The sequence below is a fragment of the Phoca vitulina genome, unplaced genomic scaffold (genome assembly GCF_004348235.1).
Source record: "Phoca vitulina isolate PV1807 unplaced genomic scaffold, GSC_HSeal_1.0 scaffold3, whole genome shotgun sequence".
NCBI lineage: Eukaryota > Metazoa > Chordata > Mammalia > Carnivora > Phocidae > Phoca > Phoca vitulina.
In genome coordinates this window covers 2,492,848-2,516,687 of record NW_022589706.1, presented here as the reverse complement: position 1 = coordinate 2,516,687, position 23,840 = coordinate 2,492,848, and the positions used below count along the sequence as shown (strand labels likewise).

Sequence of the window (23,840 nt, the reverse complement as noted above, 5' to 3'; positions counted from 1 at the left end):
TTTGCTTTCTTTCCTCTCTTTTTTTTTTTTTTTGGAAGCACCCAAGATGCAAGTGGTCGGGGGACCTTAACTGGATGGCCATTGGCCAGAGGCCTTTTTCATACTTCTGTGGTCCTGAGAAGAGGTGTCCAAGCTGATAGCCAAGGGCTGGGGTCATCGGGAAACCTCCGGAGATGACACATATTCATCTTCACTTCCCTTCTAAAAATAACTTTCCAGGGAATGTTGTCTTCTGTAAAGAGATGTTGTTTCCTTGAGAGGAACGCAAGAGTCCGTTGTTCTCCAGAGCAGTCTGGTGTCAGGGGCTGATGAATGACCCTCCGCAGACACATGAGCGTAACTCTTCCAGGATGATGTGAAAAGCTGCTGGGTAAACTTCCTTCGTCTTTTTAGAAAATGGCTCTCTGGGAGGAGCCAGCCTATCCTTCGGCCCCAGGAAGACTCAAAGACCTGGAAGGGTTTGGGGTGCGTCTGTGGTGGGGGTCTGGGGCCCGCGGGAGGGGGTGTCAAGCTCACTCAGCCAGGGAGGAGATCGGGTTCTCCTTGCTTTTCTATCGCTGGCTCTCGATGCTGGAGTGTTTCCACACTGTGCATTCGCTGCGCGCCTGCCATATACCGGCTTACAGGAGTGATCAAGGGCCTGAATCTCAGCACTGCCTTGGGGGAGGCAGGCACCAGAGTCTATAACTACAGAGCATATTTATTGGCTTGCTTTGCTCCTGTATGCTATGCGGAAACCAAAAAAGAGTGTATTAATCAGGAAGGGCTAACATCTATAATGCATGAACTACAAATGTTAGTAGTTTAATAAAACAAAGATTTATTTCTTGTTCACATCACAATCCGATGTGGATCGAAGGAAGTCTTTTCCCCAAACGCTCATTCGGGATTCACTCTCCTTTTACCCATTATCCCTGAGGACCTCGGGGTCTTTTATCTCTAGCCAGCCACTGAGGCAAGATGAGCGTCGAGAGGGTCAAGAGAAGGAGAGGGTCAAGTGGGTCACCCAGGAGTGGTGCACATGCACCCACCTTGTCCCAGTGGCTAGAGCACCATGCCATGGCCACCCGGTGCAAGGCACACTGGGAAATGTGTGCCAGCCGAGGAAATGGGGCTCGGTGCACATCCTCACAGCATCCTCAAAGCCGTGTGAGGTGCTTGAGGTAGTGAGGACCGGGGCTGGAGAGGTGCTCCTTCATTTTTACCTAAGATTGGTGGTCAGGGAGGGTCCTCCCAGGAAGATGACATTTAAGACATGATCTGATGGATGAAAAGGACCCAGACATAGGCAGAGCTGAGGAAAGAATGTTCTGGACTGTGGCCCAGTGCGTGTAGATCTCTGTGGTGGAAGGAGCTTGGCATACTGGAGAGAATTGAAAAGAAGCTGATGTAGCTAATTTCAGAGGCGAGGAAGAAACTAGAAAGAGATGCGATCAGAGAGGGGGCAGGAACCAGCCTGTGCTGGGGGCTGGGGGCCACAGAAGAGAATCTGGATTCCAAGGGGCATTCCATGGAGCATGAGTGACATGCACTGATTTACAGTTTTAAAACTATGCTTTTAAAATTACATTTCTAAACTGCATTGTTAGTAACATACGTACTGCAGCAGATAAAGACCACTCCTGCCCTAAAGAAGAGCCAAGTACAGGGGCACCTGCGTGGCCCAGTTGGTTGAGCGTCCGACTCTCAATTTGGGCTCAGGTCATGATCTCGGGGTCGTGAGATCAAGCCCCATGTCAGACTCCATGCTTCGTGCAGAGTCTGCTTGAGATTCTCTCTCTCCCTCTGCCCCTGCCCCGGCTCAGGTGATCTCTAAATAAATAAAATCTTTAAAAAAGGGGGGAGGGGGGCGAGTACATGCTGCCTATTTTTATTTAGGTGTCACAGTGCGTGAGACAGAAAGTAACTCTTGAATGTTGAGTTGAATGTTGAATGTTGAGTTGAATGTTGAGTTGAATGTTGAAAAAGGCATTGCTTTTGTTTTAAAATAAGAGCTCAGTAATGAACAAGCTCCTAATATGGATCTGAAAGCAGAGGACTCACAATCTGTGACATTAAAGTTACCTACCATGGTCAGAAAGGGAAGCCCCAGGAGGATCTCAAAGGGCACCGAGCCTTGTGGAAAGCAACACAGAGGAGGTAGGGACTCCAGGTGGAAAAAACCCAAGCAAAGACTCAGAAGTGGCAGGAAACATATTTGGGGGACCCAGGAGAGTCTCAGGCTGCAAGCTCGTGAAGGAAGAGACCCCACAGCTCTCTGTGGTGATGTCGGTATAATGACCACATCCGATGAGGCCAATTTCCTCAAATGAAGTTGTATCAAACTCTGAATCAGACAGCGGAGCTGCTTTCCTAGATCCTGTGGGCCAGAGCAGATCCCCACAATTTCAGTGCTCATTTGCTCCTTCCAGGCCAGCTGGTCCTTAAGGGTGACCTTATTAATTTAACTCAATTCAAGAGAGAGTACAGATTGTTACTGTGAAAGGCTGGAAAACCTGTGGGTTTCTCCACCACGGCTCTAGGTAGGGGTGTAATTGTGTTGGGTCAGGAAGGTGTCATCGGTGCCCCAGGACAGCAGTAGCTGCAAGTCCTACCACCGGGATGGGCTGGGACCTGGCGGCAGGTGCAGACAGACTTCTGTTCCTGCCTACTCATTATCTCAAGGAAATTAGCTTTGGCTAATTAACACTTCCCTATGCACTGGTCCTAAGGAAATTCCAGAGAGCTGTGTTTCCACTGAGCCAAACTTTCATTAATTTACACATTACACTCTACACAAGGTTTGGGCATGCTAACACAAATCCCCAGCTATTAACTGCATATTTTGGTATGGTAAGAGAATTCGGAGTGGAGGGGCAAAAGTCTAAGAACATGATGAAGCCAGAGCAAGATGTAGAAATACACATCATCCTGTGGTCTTCTGCGTGACTTGGACACAGGCCAGAAATTTGCCCTGAGATTCTTAACAGCCAAAGGAGGAAGGAAAATGCAATCTCTTATAAAATTGGTGTTTTCCATTAAATCAAAGCAAACTAATCGTTGAGAAGCATGCAGCTCCTGAGACCCGCTTGAAACTTCTCACATATGTGCTAATAAAGAGGATGTGATAAGAATGTTTTCTGCTTATGGTGTTCCTCAGTGTGGACTAACAGCATGACACTATAATGCAATTTAGGAAAATTAAGTTAGAGGAAGCAAAAAACCCCGCAGATCATGTGAGCAGTTCTATGGTGGCTCTGCATCATCTGAGGGTAAAGTTTAAAGCAGAGCATTGATCGAGTGCACTAGACAACCTCCAGGCAATCTTCCATAAAACATGTCCAAGTCAAGCATTGGCAAAACTCACATGAATAATACTTACTCAACAAACACCTGTCAAGAACTCGTTTGTCCAGGGGGCGACTGGGTGGCTCAGTAGGTTAAGTGTCTGACTCTTGATTTTGGCTGGGGTCCTGATCTCTGGGTCCTGGGATCAGCCCGATGTTGGGCTCTGTGCTCAGCATGGAGTCTGCTTGTCTTTCTCTCCCTCTGCTCCCCTCCTGATCTCTCTTTCTCTGTCTCTCTCAAATGAATAAATAAAATCTTAAAAAAAAAAAAAAAAAAGAATTCATGCGTTCAATGTTGGGCCCTGTGCCTGGAGCTGGGGACAGATGAGTGAGTAGACCTATCCCCCCCTGCCCGTGAAATACTTCCAATGTGTTCCAGGAGACAGACGTATGGCAGATTACAGCAAATGCAATGTGTGGGCCAGAGGGTGGGGGAGGGGCAAGCAAACCTCTCCACGGGCCCAGACACCCTCAGAGTCATGACTGGGTGCATCTGGGGCGGGGGGGAAGGCGGGGGGGGGGGTCCTTCTAACCTGATGCTGACCCTCCATAGAAGAAGCAAGCCTTCCTAGTTTGGATTTAATTGTCCAGCCTCCTTTCTCATCGCCCTGCTTTGCAAGAACAGCAGATAGGAGAGGTACGGACATACATACTGCATTTTAGGCAACGGCCATCAAGAGAAATTAATGGCAATGAGCACAGAATTTTCAGAGAAACACAAGGGCTACTCTTTTCAAAGTGTTTTTTTTTTTTTTTTAGGATTTATTTATTTATTTTAGAGAGCGAGAGAGAGCACGAGCCAGAGGGGGCAGAGGGAGAAAGAATCCCAAGCAGACTCTGTGCAGAATGCAGGGCTGGACACAGGGCTCGATCCCACGACCTCTGAGATCACGACCTGAGTGGAAACCGAGAGTCAGTGACCTAACCGGCTGTACCCCCTAGGCGACCCCACTCTTCTCCACGTTTCGCAGTAACGTTTTGTCTACTTCTGTTGGCAGGCCAGTCCCGGGCTATCGACGAGCCTCTTCTCGAATGTGTAAGTCAGCCGCTTCCTTTCCCTACTTGTCTGTCTTTGACATGACAAAGTGAGTGGCTCTTTTCAAGGTACTTGATGAATTTAAAGAAAACAACAACAACAACGACGACAACAAACTTCTCCAAATGGCATGATTTCCTAGCAGAGAAACCTGCATTTCAGTTCTTGGGTATAAACTGTCTTCCCACAATATACATTGTAAATCAAACCATCACACTGTGCGCCTTAAACATACACAGTGATGTATCTCAATTATTTCTTAATTAAATTGGAAAAAATAAGTGGATAATAAGGCATTAATAGACAGAGAGGCAAAAAAAAAAAAAACTGCCTTCCAACTCCTCAGCTATGAAATGCAGATAAAAATTAACTCACATGGCCACTGCGAAGATGAAATAAGATGAAAATGTCACCACATGGTGCTGGCAAGGATGTGACGAGAAAAGCACTTCCTAAGGCTCATGGTGAAATATTAAATTGGAACTAACTTTCTGGAAAGCCATTTCATAATAACCAATCAACCTAAAAAATGTCCACTTTCTTTGGCCCAATAATCCTATGGTTGGGAATTTAAACTAAGAAACTAATCTGAAATTTGGATTAATATGTAAACATACTCATTTATATTTTATAAAAATATAGTTAAACAGAAACACTGAAATCATTCCAGATATTCGATAAGAGAAAAAAACATTGATTAGATTATGATGTATTCATATGATGAAGCCATTAAGAGTACTGACAAGAATTTTAATGACTAAAGAAAATTTGTAATTTATAACATGAACTCAGCTACCTAATGTTATAAGTTTATTGTTAAATTGTACATAATTTAAATAGTTTTAACTAGCATGTCTATAGATGATATATGGAATAGGTAGATGAGAGGGAGAGAGAGAATCTGCCTGTAAAATCATTAGTTCTTTATTATTTGAAAGACTTCTTTAAGAATCAAACTAAAGCTATGGATCCTCCCCCTAGGACACACACACATAATCAATCAATCAACCAATCAATCACAAAATATTTTATAAAGTAGGAGACTTATGGACAGAAAATACTGAGTTTTTAGTTAAGAATCCCTGCTATTGATAGTAGGTAGGTAATAGATTATTAGATAAATAGATGCACCTCGTTATATTCAAAATAAAATTCTGTCTCTTTCTCAATCTGGAAAGAGATAAGCCAAAATATTTATATTTGGTCCTGGGGGCAAGATTCTCAGTGTCTGGTGTGTAGATTCTCTACAGACCTGGGGTGGTGGTTGCTGTCCCTCCTGGTGTCCCTCTGTGTCCTGACCCCACAAAGTCTAGCAAGGGGACTAGACTAAAGATGGGCTCTGTCTCAGATTCTTCCAGCAGGTCCAAGATTTTCCAAAGAGATTGTGCTCTGCGGAGTCTTGGTAGTTGCCATAATAGTACATTAATGATGCTCTTGCAACAAATATCCATCTGTCAAATCCCAAAAGGAGTTGGTCCAGGTCAGAACTTACTTCTTTGTGCAGTTCTGATGGAGAACAGCCCGACCACCTTCCCCCTCTTTGCCAGGTTAATTGTGAAAACCCCTGGAGTTCCCTTCCTGGCAGCCTTGCTTTGCTCTGGGCACTCAGCTCTACCAAAACCCAGTACATTAACTAGAGAGAAGGGATCTACCATGTCCTGAGCTCCTGTCATGGGCAGGTGTCAAAGTAGAACCCTTATGGACAGCATTTAATCTCTGACTACAACCAAATAAAGCAGATTTAACCATCCCCAATTTACAGACTGAGCATGTGAGTCAGAGGGGTTAAGTAACCTCCCCAAGGTAATAAAGTGGAACCCACAGTTTAGATCTAGGAGTGGGTGACTCCATCCTGAATCCATGCTGCCCCCAAGTAGACTGATCCTACCTGGTTTCCCACCCAAGAACTCCTGTCTGAGCCCTGCTTGACTCCTAAGACCAGCCCAAGAAGGCAGGGTTTCATAGCCACAATGCCTGGCTAGTAGGGGCACAGTATCCATGCAACATTTCCAATGGTCCCACTCCAACTCTGTGTTCAGGGACCTAACCTCTTTCCTTTGGGTCATCAAGCTCTCCCTTTCTATTCTGTTCCTACCACTGGGTCACTGCGTTGGTCCCTGTTCTCTTAGACTTGAGCCCCTAGAATTTTATAACTTCGTAACTTGCCTAAGCCCTCAGTTCTTATAGGACTTGAGCCTCGCTTTCCTTTAGGAGCGCTCAGATAGGAATCAAGGGCAGCACACTGAAAGCCAAACCTGTAGTCTTCAGGGAGCCCACCTCCTTTATGCTGTCCCAGGGCGAACACCGACCTACTCTTGCATCAAATGAGCAGAGTTACTTAGAGCCCAAGGAAAGCCTAAAAGGCCTTCCAGACAGGCTGGTGAGTCCCCACGGCACTCCTGCTGGCCTGGAAATCAGGCCCAGTACGGACGGTGGCTTTACTTGTACCAAACGGCTTTGACAGAGCAATGATGGAAAAAGTTATACACCTGGATGCTTGGGGCTGGTAAGCAACTTGCTCACATACCCTAGAGAACTGGAACCATGCAGAGCTGGAATTTAAACACAAGCCTCTAATTCCAAGTCCCTCCACTATAATAAAACCACCTCCTAGATTGTTGTGTTTATACAACGAAATAAAGTACATAAAGCATCTAGCACATATAAAGTCCTTAACAAACGTTAGAAGGGCTTTAAGAGGAGGATCGGTGACCTTGCTTTATCTCTGAATTTCCGCAATTGTCTTTAGTATAGCTGCCACAGTAATATTTATAGCTACTATTTATTGAGTGCCGACCATCAGGCATTTTGCTCAAAATTTTACATGCATTGTCTCATTTAAATTTGGTTGCCAACATCACTCTTAACTCTGAGTGATTGTATTAGTGCATGTGTATATCATCTAATTCAAAAATAAATTTGAAGTGGCCTCCAATAAAGATATCTCTAACTGGAAAAATTACAGTATAAATGAAAAATTTTAAATCATACTCGTCATTACACTGTAAATCTAGTTAAAATCTATTATTTTATGTACTTCATTTAACAAGCATATATTAAGAATCTACTATGGGAAAAAAAAAAAACAGATATAGTTAAGGCTATAATGCAGTAACTTTAAGTCTTCAGTCTTTGACTATAAAATAATTGGGAGTCCAAAGAAAGAGTTAGTGGGCTGCCCAATTCCCGTAGTGTGACTAGGATTGGCTGGGAAGAAGTGAAATGCTCTCTGCAGAATAACAAAGGAGCTTAAAAACTCAGGCTCTGAGCCCAGCTCACACAGTTTGCCGTTGCACTCTCTGGTTAGAAGTCAAAATTATGGATGTTGCAACACAAGGAATGCCCTAGACTCTTCGCTCTTCATCTTAGGTTCAGAACAATTTTAATACCTGGCACTGGATTCTAGTGTGGATGTGGCAGAAGACCTGGTTCTGCCCATCGATGGCACCTATTGCCTGTGTGGCTTTCAGAAGTCACCATTCCCAGGTTCTATATTTGTAAAAGAAAGATATAAGTTCTTAATCATGATGGCCAAACTGGGGGATGTGCATGAAAATCTCTTGTAACTGGACTTGTTATTCATAGCCATGGCCATTTGGAGTCTTAGCGGAAACTTTAAGAGAGACAAGGGATCTTTCTGTATGAAAGACCACTGAGATTAGTATCCGGGCTGAAACACGGCACAATGCTGAATCCAAATCCCAACACATAGGTGAAGATTCCAGAATTTCTGTGATGATGATTACATCTCTTGCTGAGTGGTACCCAATCCTGCCAGCCCCAGTGTTCAGACTTGGAGCTCATTAGTGGTATATAGAAATACAACTGAAATTTGTGTATTGACCACGTATCCTGACACCTTGCTGAAATGTTTATTAGTTCTGGTAATTTTTAGTGGGTTCCTTGGAATGTTCTACATACAAGATCCCATCATCTGCAAATAGATCTCCTTTCTGCTTTGAAAGGCTCATGTGATTACATTGGGCCACTCAGGTGATCCAGGATAATATCCCTATTTTAAGGACAGCTGATGAGTAATCTTAAGTACATCCTCAATGTCCCTTCATAGCAGCACCCAGATTCTTATTTGATCGAATAACCAAGAATGGGAATATTTGAGGACATCTTTAGGATTCTGCCTACCACAAGAATTTAACTGCCCAGATCCCAGATTCTTAAATGTTTCCAGCTAAGAGAATCTATACCACTCCCCTAGCTAGCACTTTTGTCATGACTGTACCTTCCCTTGACTCACTCAACCATTCCCTCCTGCTTAGGAAAGGAACTTTGCTGCGGAAGTTCTGGATGGAGTGAAAGACTACAAGGATGGCGACTACGAAGACCCTGAGCTTCACGTGGTACAGGCGTGGAAATCGGTACAAATTTTACCAGCCAGGCCTATAAAGGAATCAGAATATGCAGGTAACATCTGGGGTCTAAAATCTGGGAATGCACGTCCACGATGCAATACTGCACAGCAATTAAAGCTGCAGATTCCGAATTAAACAACTCTAGGCTAAAATCCTGCCTCCATGGCTTACTAGCTGTATGGCCTTAAGCAAGCCTAAAAAATTCATTTGCTCTACCTGAAAATGGTGTTCATAATAACAGAACTTACCCCCTGAGAGTTCTTTCAAGTTCTCACCAGGGGACTTGGCACAGTGTCAGAGCTCTGTAACTACAGGTTGTTGCTATCAGGATGCTCTTCCTGAGTCCTAGGAACAACTGGTGAGCATGGCAGAGGGTGCACAGGCAGGGCTGTGGGCAGCATGGGAATTTAAGACAGAGTCTGCATAATGGAGAGTAGCATGAAAGGGAAGAATTTTCAACTTGGCTGACTTGTTTTATAGGTAGCCAGCATATATGTAGCCCCAGGACATGGCAGCAAAGGCAAGCTTTTTAAGAGTAGGGAAGATATAATTTCACATCCACCCTGCCTCTTTCCAACTGGGGCACACAGGGCAGCCTCAGCAAATTCTCTGAATTGTAGATACAGAACAGGGCTGTAAGGGAAAAGAGAAGGAAGCACTTGTGATTTCTGAGGACCTGACCAACTGAGATGAGTCTACAGAAGTTTCTTTGGAAAGAATCACCTTGTAAATAATGATGAAACACCTTCATTCATTCACTCAGCAAGCAATTACTGAGTATCTGCTGTGTGCAGTTATGGTGTTAGGACTGATCAAGTGACACAAAGATAAACAAAGCATGAACCCCATTCTCAGGAAGGTCACAATCCAGTGGCAGGTGCAAAAAGATCAACAGATAAATAGGATAGGCTATATTAGGCGTGTAATATAGAAAGAAGAACCAGGGGTGGGTGTTGATGGGTGGGATCTAGAAAGATTTGCAAAGAGCGTGACACAGCACAAGACTTGAAGGATGAGCAAGAGTTCCCAGGGCTGAGAGAGTGAAGGATTCTCAAGTCCAGACTCTGGTATTTACACATACGGACTGGGAGGAATACATGTCCTCCTCCTTGGGCTTCATCTCCTAATCTGTCCAAAGTACAACTGCTTGCCTCATACCTACATTGTGACGATTCAATGAGTTGGTATATATGCACATATTTTGTAAACTGTAATGTGCTGAGTCCACATAAGGTAAGACTTTGAATTTTTCTCTTTTCACAGATACACGCTATTTCAAGGGTGTGATGGACACTCCCCATCCCTTAGACACCAAGACCTCTGTCCCCACAGAGCACCATCCCTGGCACACACAGATGGGGCTGGAAAAAGTGAGTACAGATTTGGCCATGTGAACCAAACACGGGCAGGGCCATTCTTAGCAGCTGAGAGCTTCCCCACCTCTCAGGCCCAAGGCATCTTGCTGGTGATGAGCACGCAGAGTTCAGCGAGGCGCAGGGGAACTGGCTTGTGTAACTGCTGACATCTTGGTCCTGGGGAAGGAGCACCAAGAAGGGAAGAGAACTAGCATTTGGGAAGGTTTTCTGTGAGGAGTCAGGGTGGGGACTCTTCACAAGCATCACACCTGAGGCTTGCCTCCTTTACCAGAAGCAGAATTTGGACTCAGATCTGGTTGATAATAACGTATCATTTTGCCCAGATTGTAGGCCCAATGCTGGCAGCTGGTAACTGGGTGGTAAGAAGTAAGTCAAGCAACCTCTCTGAGCCCCATTGTAACCCCATCTGTAAAACAGGACTAAAAATCCCTCCCGTGTTTTACTTTGAAAGGCCATTTGAACACTACGTTACAAGAGACCTATGAAAATATCCTGTAAATACAAATGCTCTAAACATATATATAGAATTTCATTTTTAATAACACTTTTGCTAACGCTTTTATTTCCTTCATGCAGAAATACAAATGAATCACCCCTGGAGATTCAGGGTTTACCAGGCATGATGCTATGTGACGTTTTGTGTCCGTATTCTCTGTGCAGACATATTTCATGCAAGAGAGTCCTGGTGTCACATACTGGTTTTTTTTTTTTTCTTTTCTTATTAAGTTCTGCTTATAAAATGATTTCCCACATGATAAACAAGCATTAATGGCATAATCTTTATAGATCTATCATACCCCATTATGGGATTTTTAATTAATTTACTTAACCATTGAGTGAAAACATTTTAAAAAGCTTTGGTACATATTGTGAAATTTCTTCCCTGAAAAATTGCTTCAATTTACCCTCCCAGAAGCCCTGTATGAGAATGTGCGCCTCCCAGGACTCTCACCAAAACTGGCTATTACTTTACTAATCACATTTTTAAAGGGATTTCACTGTCCTTTTTTTTAAATTTGTACCACATTTATTAGTGAGCATGAACATGCTTTTAAATATTTATAGTGCATTCTTCCTTGTGCATTATTTGTTCGCATTGTCTATCTATTTAACTTGAGGGCTTCTGTTAATATTGATAAGCAAAGGAAACTACAAATATTACCAAGCAATGTCATTTACCCAGAACACATCCAAGAGAGTTTGGGAGAACAGGATGAGGGATGAAATATTGAACACTTCAGCTTTACACAGGCACCAAGCTAAACTTCAGTCATTCATTCAACAAATGCATTCAAGAAATATGTGTTGAGTGCCTGCCATGGACCAGACACAGTGATAAGCTCCCACATGCATTGGTAAATAACAAAGGCCCTATGCTCATGAAACTTACATACTGGTTAGGAAGAGACTGGAAATAAATAAATAAGCAAACAAATAAATAAATAATAGAAATATGTTAAGTGATAAATACTTTGAAAAAAAAAATCATTAAAGCAGGGTAAGAGTAGTCAAGCAAGGTCTTCCTGAGTAGAGATGGGAATGAATGAATAAATGAATGAATGAATGACATTTAATCCTTAAAATACCCTTGCAAGATGAGCATTATAATCCCCATTTTAACAGCTCCAATTTTTTTTTAAGATTTTATTTATTTATTTGACAGAGAGAGAGAGAGGTGGGGGGAGCACAAGGAGGGGGAGTGGCAGGCAGAGGGAGAGGGAGAAGCAGGCTCCCCACTGAGCAGGGAACCTGACGCGGGGCTCGATCCCAGGACCTTGGGATCATGACCTGAGCCGAAGGCAGATGCTTAAGTGACTGAGCCACCCAGGCGCCCCAACAGCTCCAACTTTTATGAGCTCTTTGAGCCAGCTACTTATCCTCTCTGAGCCTTTATTATCTTAGCTATTAAATCTCATCACTGTTAATGATAATAATACAGAGCACGGTGCCTACCATGAAGCGGTCAATAGAGGACCTCTCCTTGAGAACAGGGACCATTTTAGCCCCAGCACTTAGCACAGTACCTTTATGTAAGAGGCTCTCAGGAGATATTGGTTAGATGGAGGAAAATGAACAAACTCTCAATCATTTGAACTGAATCTTGAAATATGAGTAGCTGTTTAATAGGAAAAGAGATCCAGGCTCGACTGACTTCTGTCCACCTGGAACCCCTTTTCAGCCTGGTCTTCAAAGTTCTCAGGTGAATATTTGCTACTGTCAGCAAGATCTGCCGCTGGGGCAGCACCCCCAGGGCTTGTGGGACAGGGAGGAGGGCGCTTTAGGGCACCCATCTCAGGAGCATAAAGCATGTTCAGGAAACAGTAAGAATTGCAGAGCAACTGGGCCAGTGGCTAAAGATACAAGTTCTGGCCTGGTTATGAAAGAATAGAGAATGTTCACCTAAAAACTTGAGCTTCCCTTTCCCCCAGAACTCACCGATTCATCCCCCTTTACATGTAAGCATCCCTTTATGAGAAAAATTTTTTTAAAGATAATTCTCGTTGGAGTTTTTAAAACAACTATGCCAGAATTTAAGCCTCCATTCTTAATTCTTTATATTTCCTTCATAATATCTTTGTAGCTTTCTGTTACAATACAGATTTCTTCCTTCGGCTAGATCACTTTGCAAGTGGAACTATAATCTCAGCATATCAAGTCAAGTGAAATCATGTGAGAAAGAGGATATGGGAGACTCAGCACAGTTTTGGCCAGGGGGCAGGGTGGGGGGAGGTTGGATTATTAATTAAGGACTTGGCCTCAATTCAGATAAGGAGGCAGTTTTACTCTTTTGACCAATGTTTGAATAATCACATTTTTATGAGAAGCAGATTCTATTTTTCATTATAGCCTCATTCTCAGGAGTTAATTCTTACTGGTTCTGCATTCTCTGTAATCTCTGTTGAGATTCAACTAGCTATGAAAGGCATCTTCACTAATCCTGACAAGAGGCCAGTTCCAACCTAGACTCCTTAGGTTGGTTACAACTGTCTTCAACCACTAAGCCTCTGCCCATTTTCCATTTATTGAGCATTTGCTATGTGCCAAGCACTGTCCTCAACGATGGGGATGAAAAATGAGCCAGTGCCCACGGTCTAGTGGAAGAGGCAGTGGCCCAAACCGGCAGTTCCAATGTAATGCGAAGTGCTAAGACAGAGGCGAGCATGCTTCACAGAAGCTGCATCACTTAGCCCAGCTAGAGGCTTTTGAGAAGCCTTCTGGAGGAAGCAGTGCAAAGCGGTCTTTGACATATCATGGCATGGTCATCAGTGGTTCTCATCAGTGGTCCTCATCAGGGGCCATTTTGCCCCTAGGGGATGGTTGGCAATGTCCAGAGACAGGCTGGTTGTCGGGACCGGGGGTGGTACTACGGAAATCTAAGGGTGGAGGACGGAGTAGTACTACCGACGTCTAAGGGTGGAGGACGGAGTAGTACTACCGACGTCTAAGGGTGGAGGACGGAGTAGTACTACCGACGTCTAAGGGTGGAGGACGGACATGCTGCTAAGATTACTACAATACTCAGGGCAGCCCCCACAGCAAGGAATTATCCAGGCCCAGCTCTTAATGCTGCTGAGGTTGAGAAATCTGTGTTACAATGTGTTATAATATGTTGTGAGCTCAGACTTGTGTGCACGTCTGAGCCCTTTAGAATCCAAGCTCTTACTCTTCTTTTTCCCTCATAATCCAGCATTGATACACGCTTACAGTAGCCACGAATAAATATTTATCTGACCGAAAATGGGAGTAGCCCCCTTGAAAGGGTCAGAAAATATTCCCAGCCCTGGGATCCTATACTAACACCATCCAAGGGCACTTACTGCTGGGGAAGGTGCAGGGCAAAGAAGCTCTCACACACAAAAGGGCCAAATGGATCCAAATGTCCAAAGATACCAAATTAATTTGGCCACCAAAGGGGAAAAGCAAGAATGCTGAGGAAGCCCCATGTCTGAGATTCCAAGCACACAAGGCCTACCTAAGACAGAAAGAGAGAACCTCTACTGCACCTGTGACCAGGCTAGCAGTGGGAGGTGGGCATAAGCATTGAGAGACCCCATCCATAAGGCAGGCACACAGAGAAGGCTGAAAGCTGAGGGTGCAACAGAATGTTGAAAAACCCATCCAGCACCCCAGCCTCCACAGAGTAAACTGAAGGAACTGGAAGCTCTGAAGGAGGCCATAGCAATAACAACATCCAAAGGACACTCCACTCTTGCTAGACTGATGGACCAGCAGAAGAGCCACACACATTCCAGGCATATACTATGGTTCAGTGTTCCACAGAGGAAAAGAACTAGACATTGAACATCACAGGGTAAGAAGTAACAGGGGATTCAATGATCCTTCTCCCTCCCCCCATCCACCTTGTCTACCTCAACTTGATGCCAATAAAGAGTGACATTACAAGCTGTATTAGTCAGGGTTAGAACCATGGGAGATAGATGATATAGATGATAGATGATAGACGATAGATACTTAGATAGATGATAAATAGACAGCTAGACAGACTAGCCCTAAGTTCTAGTCTGAGTCCAAAAGGTCTGAGAACCAAGAGAACAAATGATGTAAATTTCAGTCTAGGGCAGGAAAAGACCAATATCGCAGCTCAACACTCACATACAGAAACAAAAGTCTCCTTTCCTTTGCCTTTTTTATGCTACTCAGGCCCCAACGAATTAACTGATGCCCACCCACACTGGGGAGGGCAATCTGCCTCCCTTGGTCTACTGACTCAAATGCCAATCTCATCTGGAAACACCTTCACAGACATACCCAGAAATAATGTTTAACCAATTATCTGGACATTCTGTGGCCCTGTCAAGTGGACACATAAAATTAACCATCAGAGACACCACTGCTGACCTAGGCTTAAAGGCTTTCAAAAACCCTGGGCATCATCATGATATCTTCATTTTCTTCTTCACCCTCTTGCCTAGCCCTTGTAGACCCCTTAATGGTTGGCCAATGCCTTTAGTAATATTAATAATGAAGGCTAACAACTCTTAAGCTTTATTGGTGCCATTCTCTGTTCTGGGCACCTTGCATGGTGTGTCTTATGTAATCGCCCCATCCTCTTGACGTATCAGTACTTTTGTTACCTTAATTTCACAAATGAGGAAACTGAAGCTCAGAAGGTTAAGTGACTTGCCATGTTCTCACAGCCGGCCCGTGATGAAGGTGAAATCCCAAACGGGTATCCACACATGGCCACACTCTCATCTGCCTGCTTGATCACTCTCACATCCTTGACCATGTATATTGGTCTTCATAATAACTCAAGGATCTGAACTGACTAATTTCCCTATTAAAAGGATTAAAAATTTAAGGCTTATAATATGACAAATGCCTTCCCAAAGTTTCACGGCAATAAGAGGCAGGATTGGATCTCAAACACAAGTATTTTTATGCCAAACACCATCAGAGGTCACTACACTGGTCGCTGGCATGGTGGTTCACATATTTGCATTTATTCACATGTATTGACTGACTGCCGACTACACACATATGGTGATTCTCTAAGAATGATGAGTCCAGGGACTTATGCCTTGACCCTGGGGAGTAACCATACAGAGTGGCAACATATTCGATGGTATCATAGTCATAACTGAAGAGATAATGGTGCCACATTGTCTTCCACAGGTGGACAAACCCATCTTCAAGGATTCCAGAAGCCAACATGTTAAAGGTAAAGTCAAGTTACAAAGTTTGAAATGCAAGGATATTTTCTTTGCTTCCAAGAACTTTGTTGGTGGTCACAGGTTATCTTTGTTGGTGGTCACAGGTTATCGTAAACAAGATGATCTATTGGACTATACTTCATGAAATAACTACTTTTGGAAAGGCTCTCCCACATCTTAAGCCTTTTTATCACCTTACCTTATTGATGAAGAAATTGATTGTGAAAATTTGTATTCCATGGCTGTGCGATTTCAGAAAGGAATTGCTTTGAAACATATGGGTTGCATTAAATATATAACTAAGTTATTTCTCCAAGCATATCCCCAGTAAAATCACAAGATAGAAATCTAATTTTAAAACGTTGATTAATTCATATGAAAACAGATTTTTAAAGCTTTAGGCAAAGCAACTCAATTTAGAGATGAAGATACAGGTAGAAAGCTGAAAGGAAATAATCAATTTCGGGAGTGCTGGAAGCACAAATGGAGGACAGCCAAAGCAATTTAATTGGATCATACACATTATAGCTCCTCTCATCATCTCCCCCATACTCCATCTTCTCTCACAATGTCCAGCTGGAAAAGATGGCAATGACTTACACTTCCCAGTACTCGAAACATATCGACTTCATCCTTTATGGGTCTAATGCTATATTCTATAACATATTATTAACATCACATTTTCTTTCATGGGAAGCTGTAACAGTTAGGGTCCTAGGAGGAGACAGAGGGTGCACCCAAATTAGGATGACTTAAGGAAACTTATTTACAAAGGAACTTATTTACAAAAGTGTGTGGGGTGTAGGGATGATGTGGGAACTGGGGCTAAGAGCAGTTGTGCTGTCACCACCCCTAGCCCAAAGGGATGAGGGGACAGTTACAGAAAACCAGAAGCACACCACCTTGAGGGGAGGGACACCACCAGCACCAGTGAGCTTCATAGAGGGGAAGCCAAAGGAACGCACGCCCACCAACTTCCCTTTCCAACCTGCCTCTGAATTCCTGCAGGGACTGAACCCAACCAGAAACCAGAGGGCAGGGCAGTCAATATGTGGTCCATGCTGGTTGGTACCCCAGGGATGGAGAGGCAGATGGAGATGGTAAAGGATGGAGGAGCATCCTGGGGCACACAGAATATCCCCACAACAGGAAGCATGGTGGAAGGAGCAACCAGAGTAGCCAAAACACAGGTTCTGCCCCTCCCTGGCTGTGTGACCTTAAGTAAGGCACCTAACCTTTCTGGGTCTTACTTTCCTCCTCTTTAAAGTGTGAAGTGGGCAGGGTTTTTATGACTATTCAATTCAGGAGCATTCACAGAGGCAGGAAAATCTAGCTGTTCTCAAGTCCTTCCTCCTCTCAGTCCTTCACAGCCTGACAGACCCGTCTGTCTCCCTTCCATACCACCCCTAAAACTCCCCCAAAATAGGAGCTTCCAAATCAGTGCCTCTTTAGTCCTTAAAATGTCAGTACCTTCAATGTACACAGCACTTGATTCAGAGCTCTTCTCCACGAACTCATGTATTTTAGTCCGTAGAAACCAGGTGAATTATGTAAACAAAGTATTTTCACACCTCTTGACAGAGAAAGGGACCAGAAGCACCGAGGAATCCCAGATCAGACCATAATCGTTTGATACACAAATGCTGCACATCATTCTAGAACCTTCACAGGCACTCGTTGAGAAATGAGAGCAGACAAGAAATGGACCTCACAAGTCCTTCCTTTTTTATAGTTCACCATAGACATCCAACTTCACTTCTTTGATTGCAGAAGCTTCTTTGACCATTATTCTACGTATCAACATGTCTGTTGGCCTATTTAGACGCTTCTAATCCCCATTCCAACGTGCATGTTGGGGGAGCACTTCTCCCCACACCCCCAAGCAGTCCTTGGGCACCAGCTGGGTCTACAACTCAACCCAATCCTGATACTATCCACCCAGAGGCAGCGTCAGATTCCAAGTTGAGGGCTCAGTCCTACAAGACTGTCCCCACTTCAGATGCCAGTCAAAAGCTCAGATTGTCACCTGTGCTTCCGATAGACCGGCGATAGATTAGAGGTGAACCCCCCCTTCTTAGGTTCCACTAATTTGCTAGAGAGTCTCACAGAACTCAGAGCAACATTCTACTCACTAGATTACAGTTTATAATAAAGGGATATAAGTCAGAAAGAGCCAGACGGGAGAGATGCACAGGATAAGGTATGTGGGAAAGGGTGTGCCCCCCCCCCTTGCTTCCTTTATCTCCGACCCAAAAGGTCTCCAAACTCTGACCTTTTTGGTTTTTATGGAGGCTTCATTACATTGGCATAATTGATGAAATCACTGGGCATTGGCAGGTGAACTCAATCTCAATCTTCTCTCCACTCCCTGGGGTGAGTGTGGGAGGTACAGAAAGTTCCAACTCTCTAGTCACACTGTGGGCTCCCCCATCCCCCCACAACCATCCTCAGGTGCAGTCCAAATGTCACCTCCTTAACATAAGAAAAGACACCTTTATAGTTCTCATCACTTAGGAAATTCCAAGGGATTTATGAGCTCTGTGGCAGAATCCTGGAGATTAGGACCAAATATATATTTCTTATTATAAATCACAGTATCACAACTATCCATGCATAGATTTATCTATACTTTGCCTGAGCTCACAAAGATATTGGGGTAGTTAACAAAAACTTACATAGTAAAATAGAGGAAAATAAAAATAAAATCCTAGTGTAAATCTAGGTAGACTATAACATTAAGGCAAAGATAAAATTCAGGATCCTCGGGTACACATCACTACATTCTATTAAAATTAAACTACTGACTCGCCTCCTCAGCTTTCTGGTAGTTTAAGCAAACAGGGGATCATGCTTCTTTATGTGATATTAATTGCCCATAATAGAAAAGCAAACTAATTCCTAAGAAAGCACAACAAGGGCATATCTTTCAGAGTTATGTCAATGCTGTCAATTTTGCAGCAAATGTAGGCTAGTGTACAGGGACCACGGCTGCAAAAATATGACTGTTTTTGAAAAGGAGCCCCCCATGTAGACCGCATACAGGACATCAGTGAAAGCAGAGCTCCCAGAATTGAGGCTTGTAGGGAGTAGGGCGAGGTTGCATGGAAAACTTCTCCGGTAAGAGTTATTCTCTTTACACCCTCTCTTCCTTCACTTCCCTAATTGATGGTTCTCCATCACCACCCAGAGCTCTAAGGAACCACACAGAGAAGGAAGCTCAAAGGGTCAAAATTAATATGAATACCCCCATTTTTAGGATCAGGCATCTTGCTGGAGAATGCTTGAATGATTTATGTGTTTATTACAAAATTCTGTATTTTTGATGCAAACACATTCTCAGATAATTTATTCATCCTCACAAAATGTCATGGAAAAAAACATATTGGGTGGTTCAGCAATGACAGAATTTTATGGTGATATTTTTCATCAAGTTGAGCAGTTATAGATTTATGTTAATGTACATTTCATGTCATTTTTCTTGCAATCGTATTCTGACATTATCTGGAAACTGTCAGATTTCAAGACCTTATCTTCCCTGAAGCTTGGATTTTTTTTTCATTTCTAAAAATGGGTGAAAGTTTATTTGGGGGCAAAGTATTTCTATATAATATAGTAGTATAGCTTGTGTATGATGAGCCCATTAGCACTCACTACAAATCCAGAAGAAACTGTCTTCTTTTCAGAGAAGGATAGCTATAATGTCCAAATATAGTGCGGCTTAGCTTCTTAATGCTGAGAATAAAGGACGTTAAAGTGAATTTCTCTTTGCCTCAGATGTGAACCAAGCACAGACTGTGAACCAATTTTCTTTGAGGTGACAAGCATACCATATGCAAGAATGAATTTATAACGAAATACAATAAACTATCCAAGAAACGAAAGAGAATTATGCACAGGTGACTGAACATGTATATCCAGAAACATGAGCTTGGTTGAAAAGAAGCAAAATAGAATTCCACATAATGCCATCAAAAGGCCTTTCTTCTAGTTTGCTTTTAGAGGAATTTGGATGCCAACAAAATTAGAATTAGAGATGAGTTTGAGTTAATCTGATTTAACTCCCTCATTTTGTGCAAGGAAATCTAGCAAGAGAAGTGGCTCGCTCAAGGTCACAGAGACCAGAGCCTAGACCAGAACCCAGGGTCTTGGCAATGTTTTCCAACGTTTTGCTGGAAAATCCATTCTGCAAACTCCCCCTCCTGTTCTGCTATCCCACGCATCCAAACTCTGCAAGGTTTAGTGCTGGACATGAATTGATGGGCGATACTGTCCCCCAGTGGCAGAATAGGGCAACACAAAACATCACAAAAATGATGGAATTTGGCATCCTTTGGATTGTATTCTAGAGAAAAATAACAAGCCTTGAGACACAGAGATGATTAGAAATAAATTTAAGATTATTCTCCTATCATTTTAGATTTAAATTTATTTCAGACACAACCCATGACTCAAAATCAACAGAAGAATTGGTAACAATATTCAGTTCAAAGTTAATGTTATAAATTTATTATAAATGTTATAAATGTTATAAAAACCCCTCAGTAAGGGGACTACAGGAAAGCATTTTGTCTCCCCCTCACATACACAGAAAATAATAAGGCTCAGAGAAAAGGAAGGGCATCTGATAAAACTGCTCATTTTAACAAATACGGCTTTCTGAAAGAGAAATACAAAGTAGCCACAAATAAAGGAATTAAAAACAAGGGAGTTAGCACACTGGGTGATAACTTCCCGGGTAACAGGGCATTTTGTTTAAAATTACTTGTTCCAGGCATTGAATAGCATAAGACCTTAGACCATGAGGAGCCCACAATCTGGTCCAGTCAACACAAAGTGTTCTGGGAACTCAACAAAGTGCGTACTTCATTCTGCCTGGGAGGAGAATTGTGTCTCCAGGGAAGGCTTCACAGAGCAAGAGACATTGGACCGAGATGGGAGACAATGACCTCACGGGAAGTGAAACTTGATTTCTGATGCTCAGAAGCAGCTAAAATGTGGTTGCATGAATGTGAGACCTGTGGACACGGAGCCCTGGGTTCACACCCAGCACCACTGTTTTGCAAATAAGAAAACTCCAAGGATCATAACCTCTCCACGTTAGTCTCCACTTGTCTAGAATGGAGGCGATACCAGCGATATCGTACAATATCTGTCAGTTTGAAAGGTGAGAACCAGTGAAAACCTATAGCACCGTCACTGACACATGGTGGACCTTCCACGGAGGGCTACTGAACTGAGCAGATTCGCAGGGTTCTGGGCTGCCTCTGGCCCTTGTCTTTCTCCCAGCACTCGAGCACCTTCCTGACTCTCTCTCTAAACTAAAACCATTTCATGCTCTATCCAGTCTGGTGTTCAGCATACAAAATAAGTCTTGTAGATGAATATGAAAAACAAGCTAGCCTCCTCAATCACAAGGATCAACGTTTATTGAACATTATTTTCCCTACAGCAAACACAGAGCACTGTGCTAGCAGCACACATAGGGGATGCATAGTAAATATTTATTCAATTAAGTCTAAAATTTAGCCCATTTTAAAAGCGTATTCAATCAGCATTTCCAGGTGTCACTGGACCACCTAGAGACCAGCCTGTGACCCTCAGTCATGCACCCCCACTAGGTGGGGGCCTGCGGAGGAGCAAGTCAAGAGGCCTGCGTTGCTTGCTTCTGGTCCCATCTCTTTCTCTGTTTCCAAATCTAGGCAGATGATATTCCCTCACTGGGCCTTAATATCCCATCTGTAGAAAGAGAGTAGAACACAATGGTCTCTAGCATTTTGTGAATCCAGACACCCAAACCCACCCACCCCACTGCCCAAGTCACCCCCTGAAGTCTTAGTCCTTCACGTGCCCTACCTGACCTCCCTCCCTCCATTCCCTGAGACACCCAGGTCAGCGGAGAAGACCTTCCCCAGCTTTGTTTGGGGAAGATGCTTCTATCCCACGTCCATCACTAACCCCAGCACGCAGCTATACATGGTCAAGTGCATGTTGATGTACACGCTCCTGAGACTATACTTTCTGATCCGATTTGAGCAGCTGCTAAAGAAGGTATGTCCCTCTCAAATCCGTGGCTTGGCCTAACTTACTCTCTCCCTGCCCAACCCAAAGAAGGGTGTCAGCAACTTATTGTTGGAATTAATTTCTGAACGCTTCAATAGACTTGGGGAGGTTTCTCAAAGGAGCCTTGTCAGATCTACATTAGCCACTTGGATCCTAAGTTGCTTCTTAAGCTCTTTCATAATTAATCATCAGGACATGCAGTCCTGATGATTCACGTCCATATATCATAAAACTCTTAGACATGATGAATACTGTAACTGAGCCCAGGTTTTATCCATTTTTGCCCAGAGTCTATTTCTCTAATTACAGAACGTTACACTGATGGTCCATTTCTGAAGTGTTGATCTTCATGATCATATTTCATAGATAAAGGGTATGGCATATATTTAACATAAATCAAATGGCAGCTAAGTGAAAAACAAGTATTATTTTATTTAATTCTAACCACATCCAAGGAACTATGCTTCTTGATCTGCATTCTGCAGACATGGAACCCAAAGCCCAGAGCGTTTGCATGATTTGCCCACTGTCACTCAGTAAGTGACAGAGGAGGGATTCGAACCCCATGTGAGTGATTTCAAAGATCCCATTTGTTGCCACCCTGTTGTGTCTTGTCCCTTCTATCAAGAAACACATTCTTGGATCCTACATATCTTTGTCCCCCCGTTTAAGTCACAGATGAGGATACCGAAGCCCAGAGAGGCCAATCAATCTGTATTAAATCACTCAGCTCATTAGTAGTGGTGCCAACACCAGATCACAAGCAGTGGTAAATGTCTGAAAACAGATGTCTGGGGAAAAAAAGTATGAGAACAAATTTGGAGCGCTGACACTATCCTACTTCCAGACGTACTATAAAGGCCCAGTAATCAGGACAGTGCAGTATTGGCTAAAGAACAGACAAATGCATCAGTGGAGCAGAATGGAGAGCCCAGAAATCAACCCACATTTGGTCAACTGATTTCTGATAAGGCAGCAGAGGCAATCCGATGGAGCAAAGATTGTCTTTCCAAAAAATGGTGCTAGAACAACAGGACATCCTCTTCTTAAAAAAAAGGAAATTAATCTAACCACAGGCCTTAGGTCCTTTACAAAAATTAACTCAAAATGGATCAGAGACCTAAATTAAAAATCAAAACTATAAAACTCCTAGAAGATAACAGAGTAGAAAACCTTCACGACCTTGGGGGTGGTGATGCCTTTCCAGACAAAACACCAAAGGCACGATCCATGAAAGAAATCATTGATGAGCTGGGCTTCCTGAGAACTACAAACTTCTGCTCTGGGAAGGACAATGTCAAGAGAATAAGAAGACAAGTCACAGACCTGTAGAGAATATCTGCAAAAGACATATCCGATAAAGGGCTGTTGTCCAAAATATCCGAAGAGCTCGTAAAACTCAACAATAAAAAAACCAACAGTTCAATTAAAAAGGGGGCCAAAGACCTCAATAGCCACGTCACCAAATAAGCATATGGAAAGATGTTCCACATCCTACGTCAACAGGGAAGTACAAATTAAAGCAATAATGAGATACCACTAAACACCTCGAAGAATGGCCAAAATCCAGAGGACGGACAACACCAAATGCTGGTGAAGATGTGGAGCAAGAGGAATTCTCACGCATTGCCGGTGGGAATGCAAAACAGCACAGCCACTTGGAAGACAGTTCGGCAGTCTCTGGTATAACTGAAGTGTACATGAAATAGTTTATTTTTTAATAATGGCTGTGTTTAACAACCGCATTGCAAAATTCCTAAAATTTAACAGCAAGCTTTGTACGCTGGACAAGCTGCTCCAACAGAACCACAAACAGGTCTTGTGATACTTTCTTCCCCAGGATGCTTTGCTTTAACTTCACAGAACCCTGTAAGGTTGACGATCTCTTTGTGATTTCTCCCTAATAAGTTGTGGAGGTAACAGTCCAGCCCCATCCATCAGATTCTACAGCCATGCTGTGCTCACCGCACCATATTATGGCGGAAGCAGCAATAAAT

The 23,840-nt window shown here is 43.3% G+C and overlaps 1 protein-coding gene across 1 annotated transcript in view; it reads left to right on the top strand.

Moving 5' to 3' along the window:
* CLNK (cytokine dependent hematopoietic cell linker) overlaps positions 1–23,840 on the top strand; it is a 76,164-nt gene that overhangs the window by 14,394 nt on the left and 37,930 nt on the right. Inside the window, exons 3-6 of the mRNA XM_032399892.1 lie at positions 4,325–4,362; positions 8,640–8,784; positions 9,996–10,102; positions 15,746–15,791. Coding sequence (XP_032255783.1) covers positions 10,019–10,102; positions 15,746–15,791 — 130 coding nt within the window. The 5' untranslated portion in view covers positions 4,325–4,362; positions 8,640–8,784; positions 9,996–10,018. The remainder of the gene's footprint in view (positions 1–4,324; positions 4,363–8,639; positions 8,785–9,995; positions 10,103–15,745; positions 15,792–23,840) is intronic.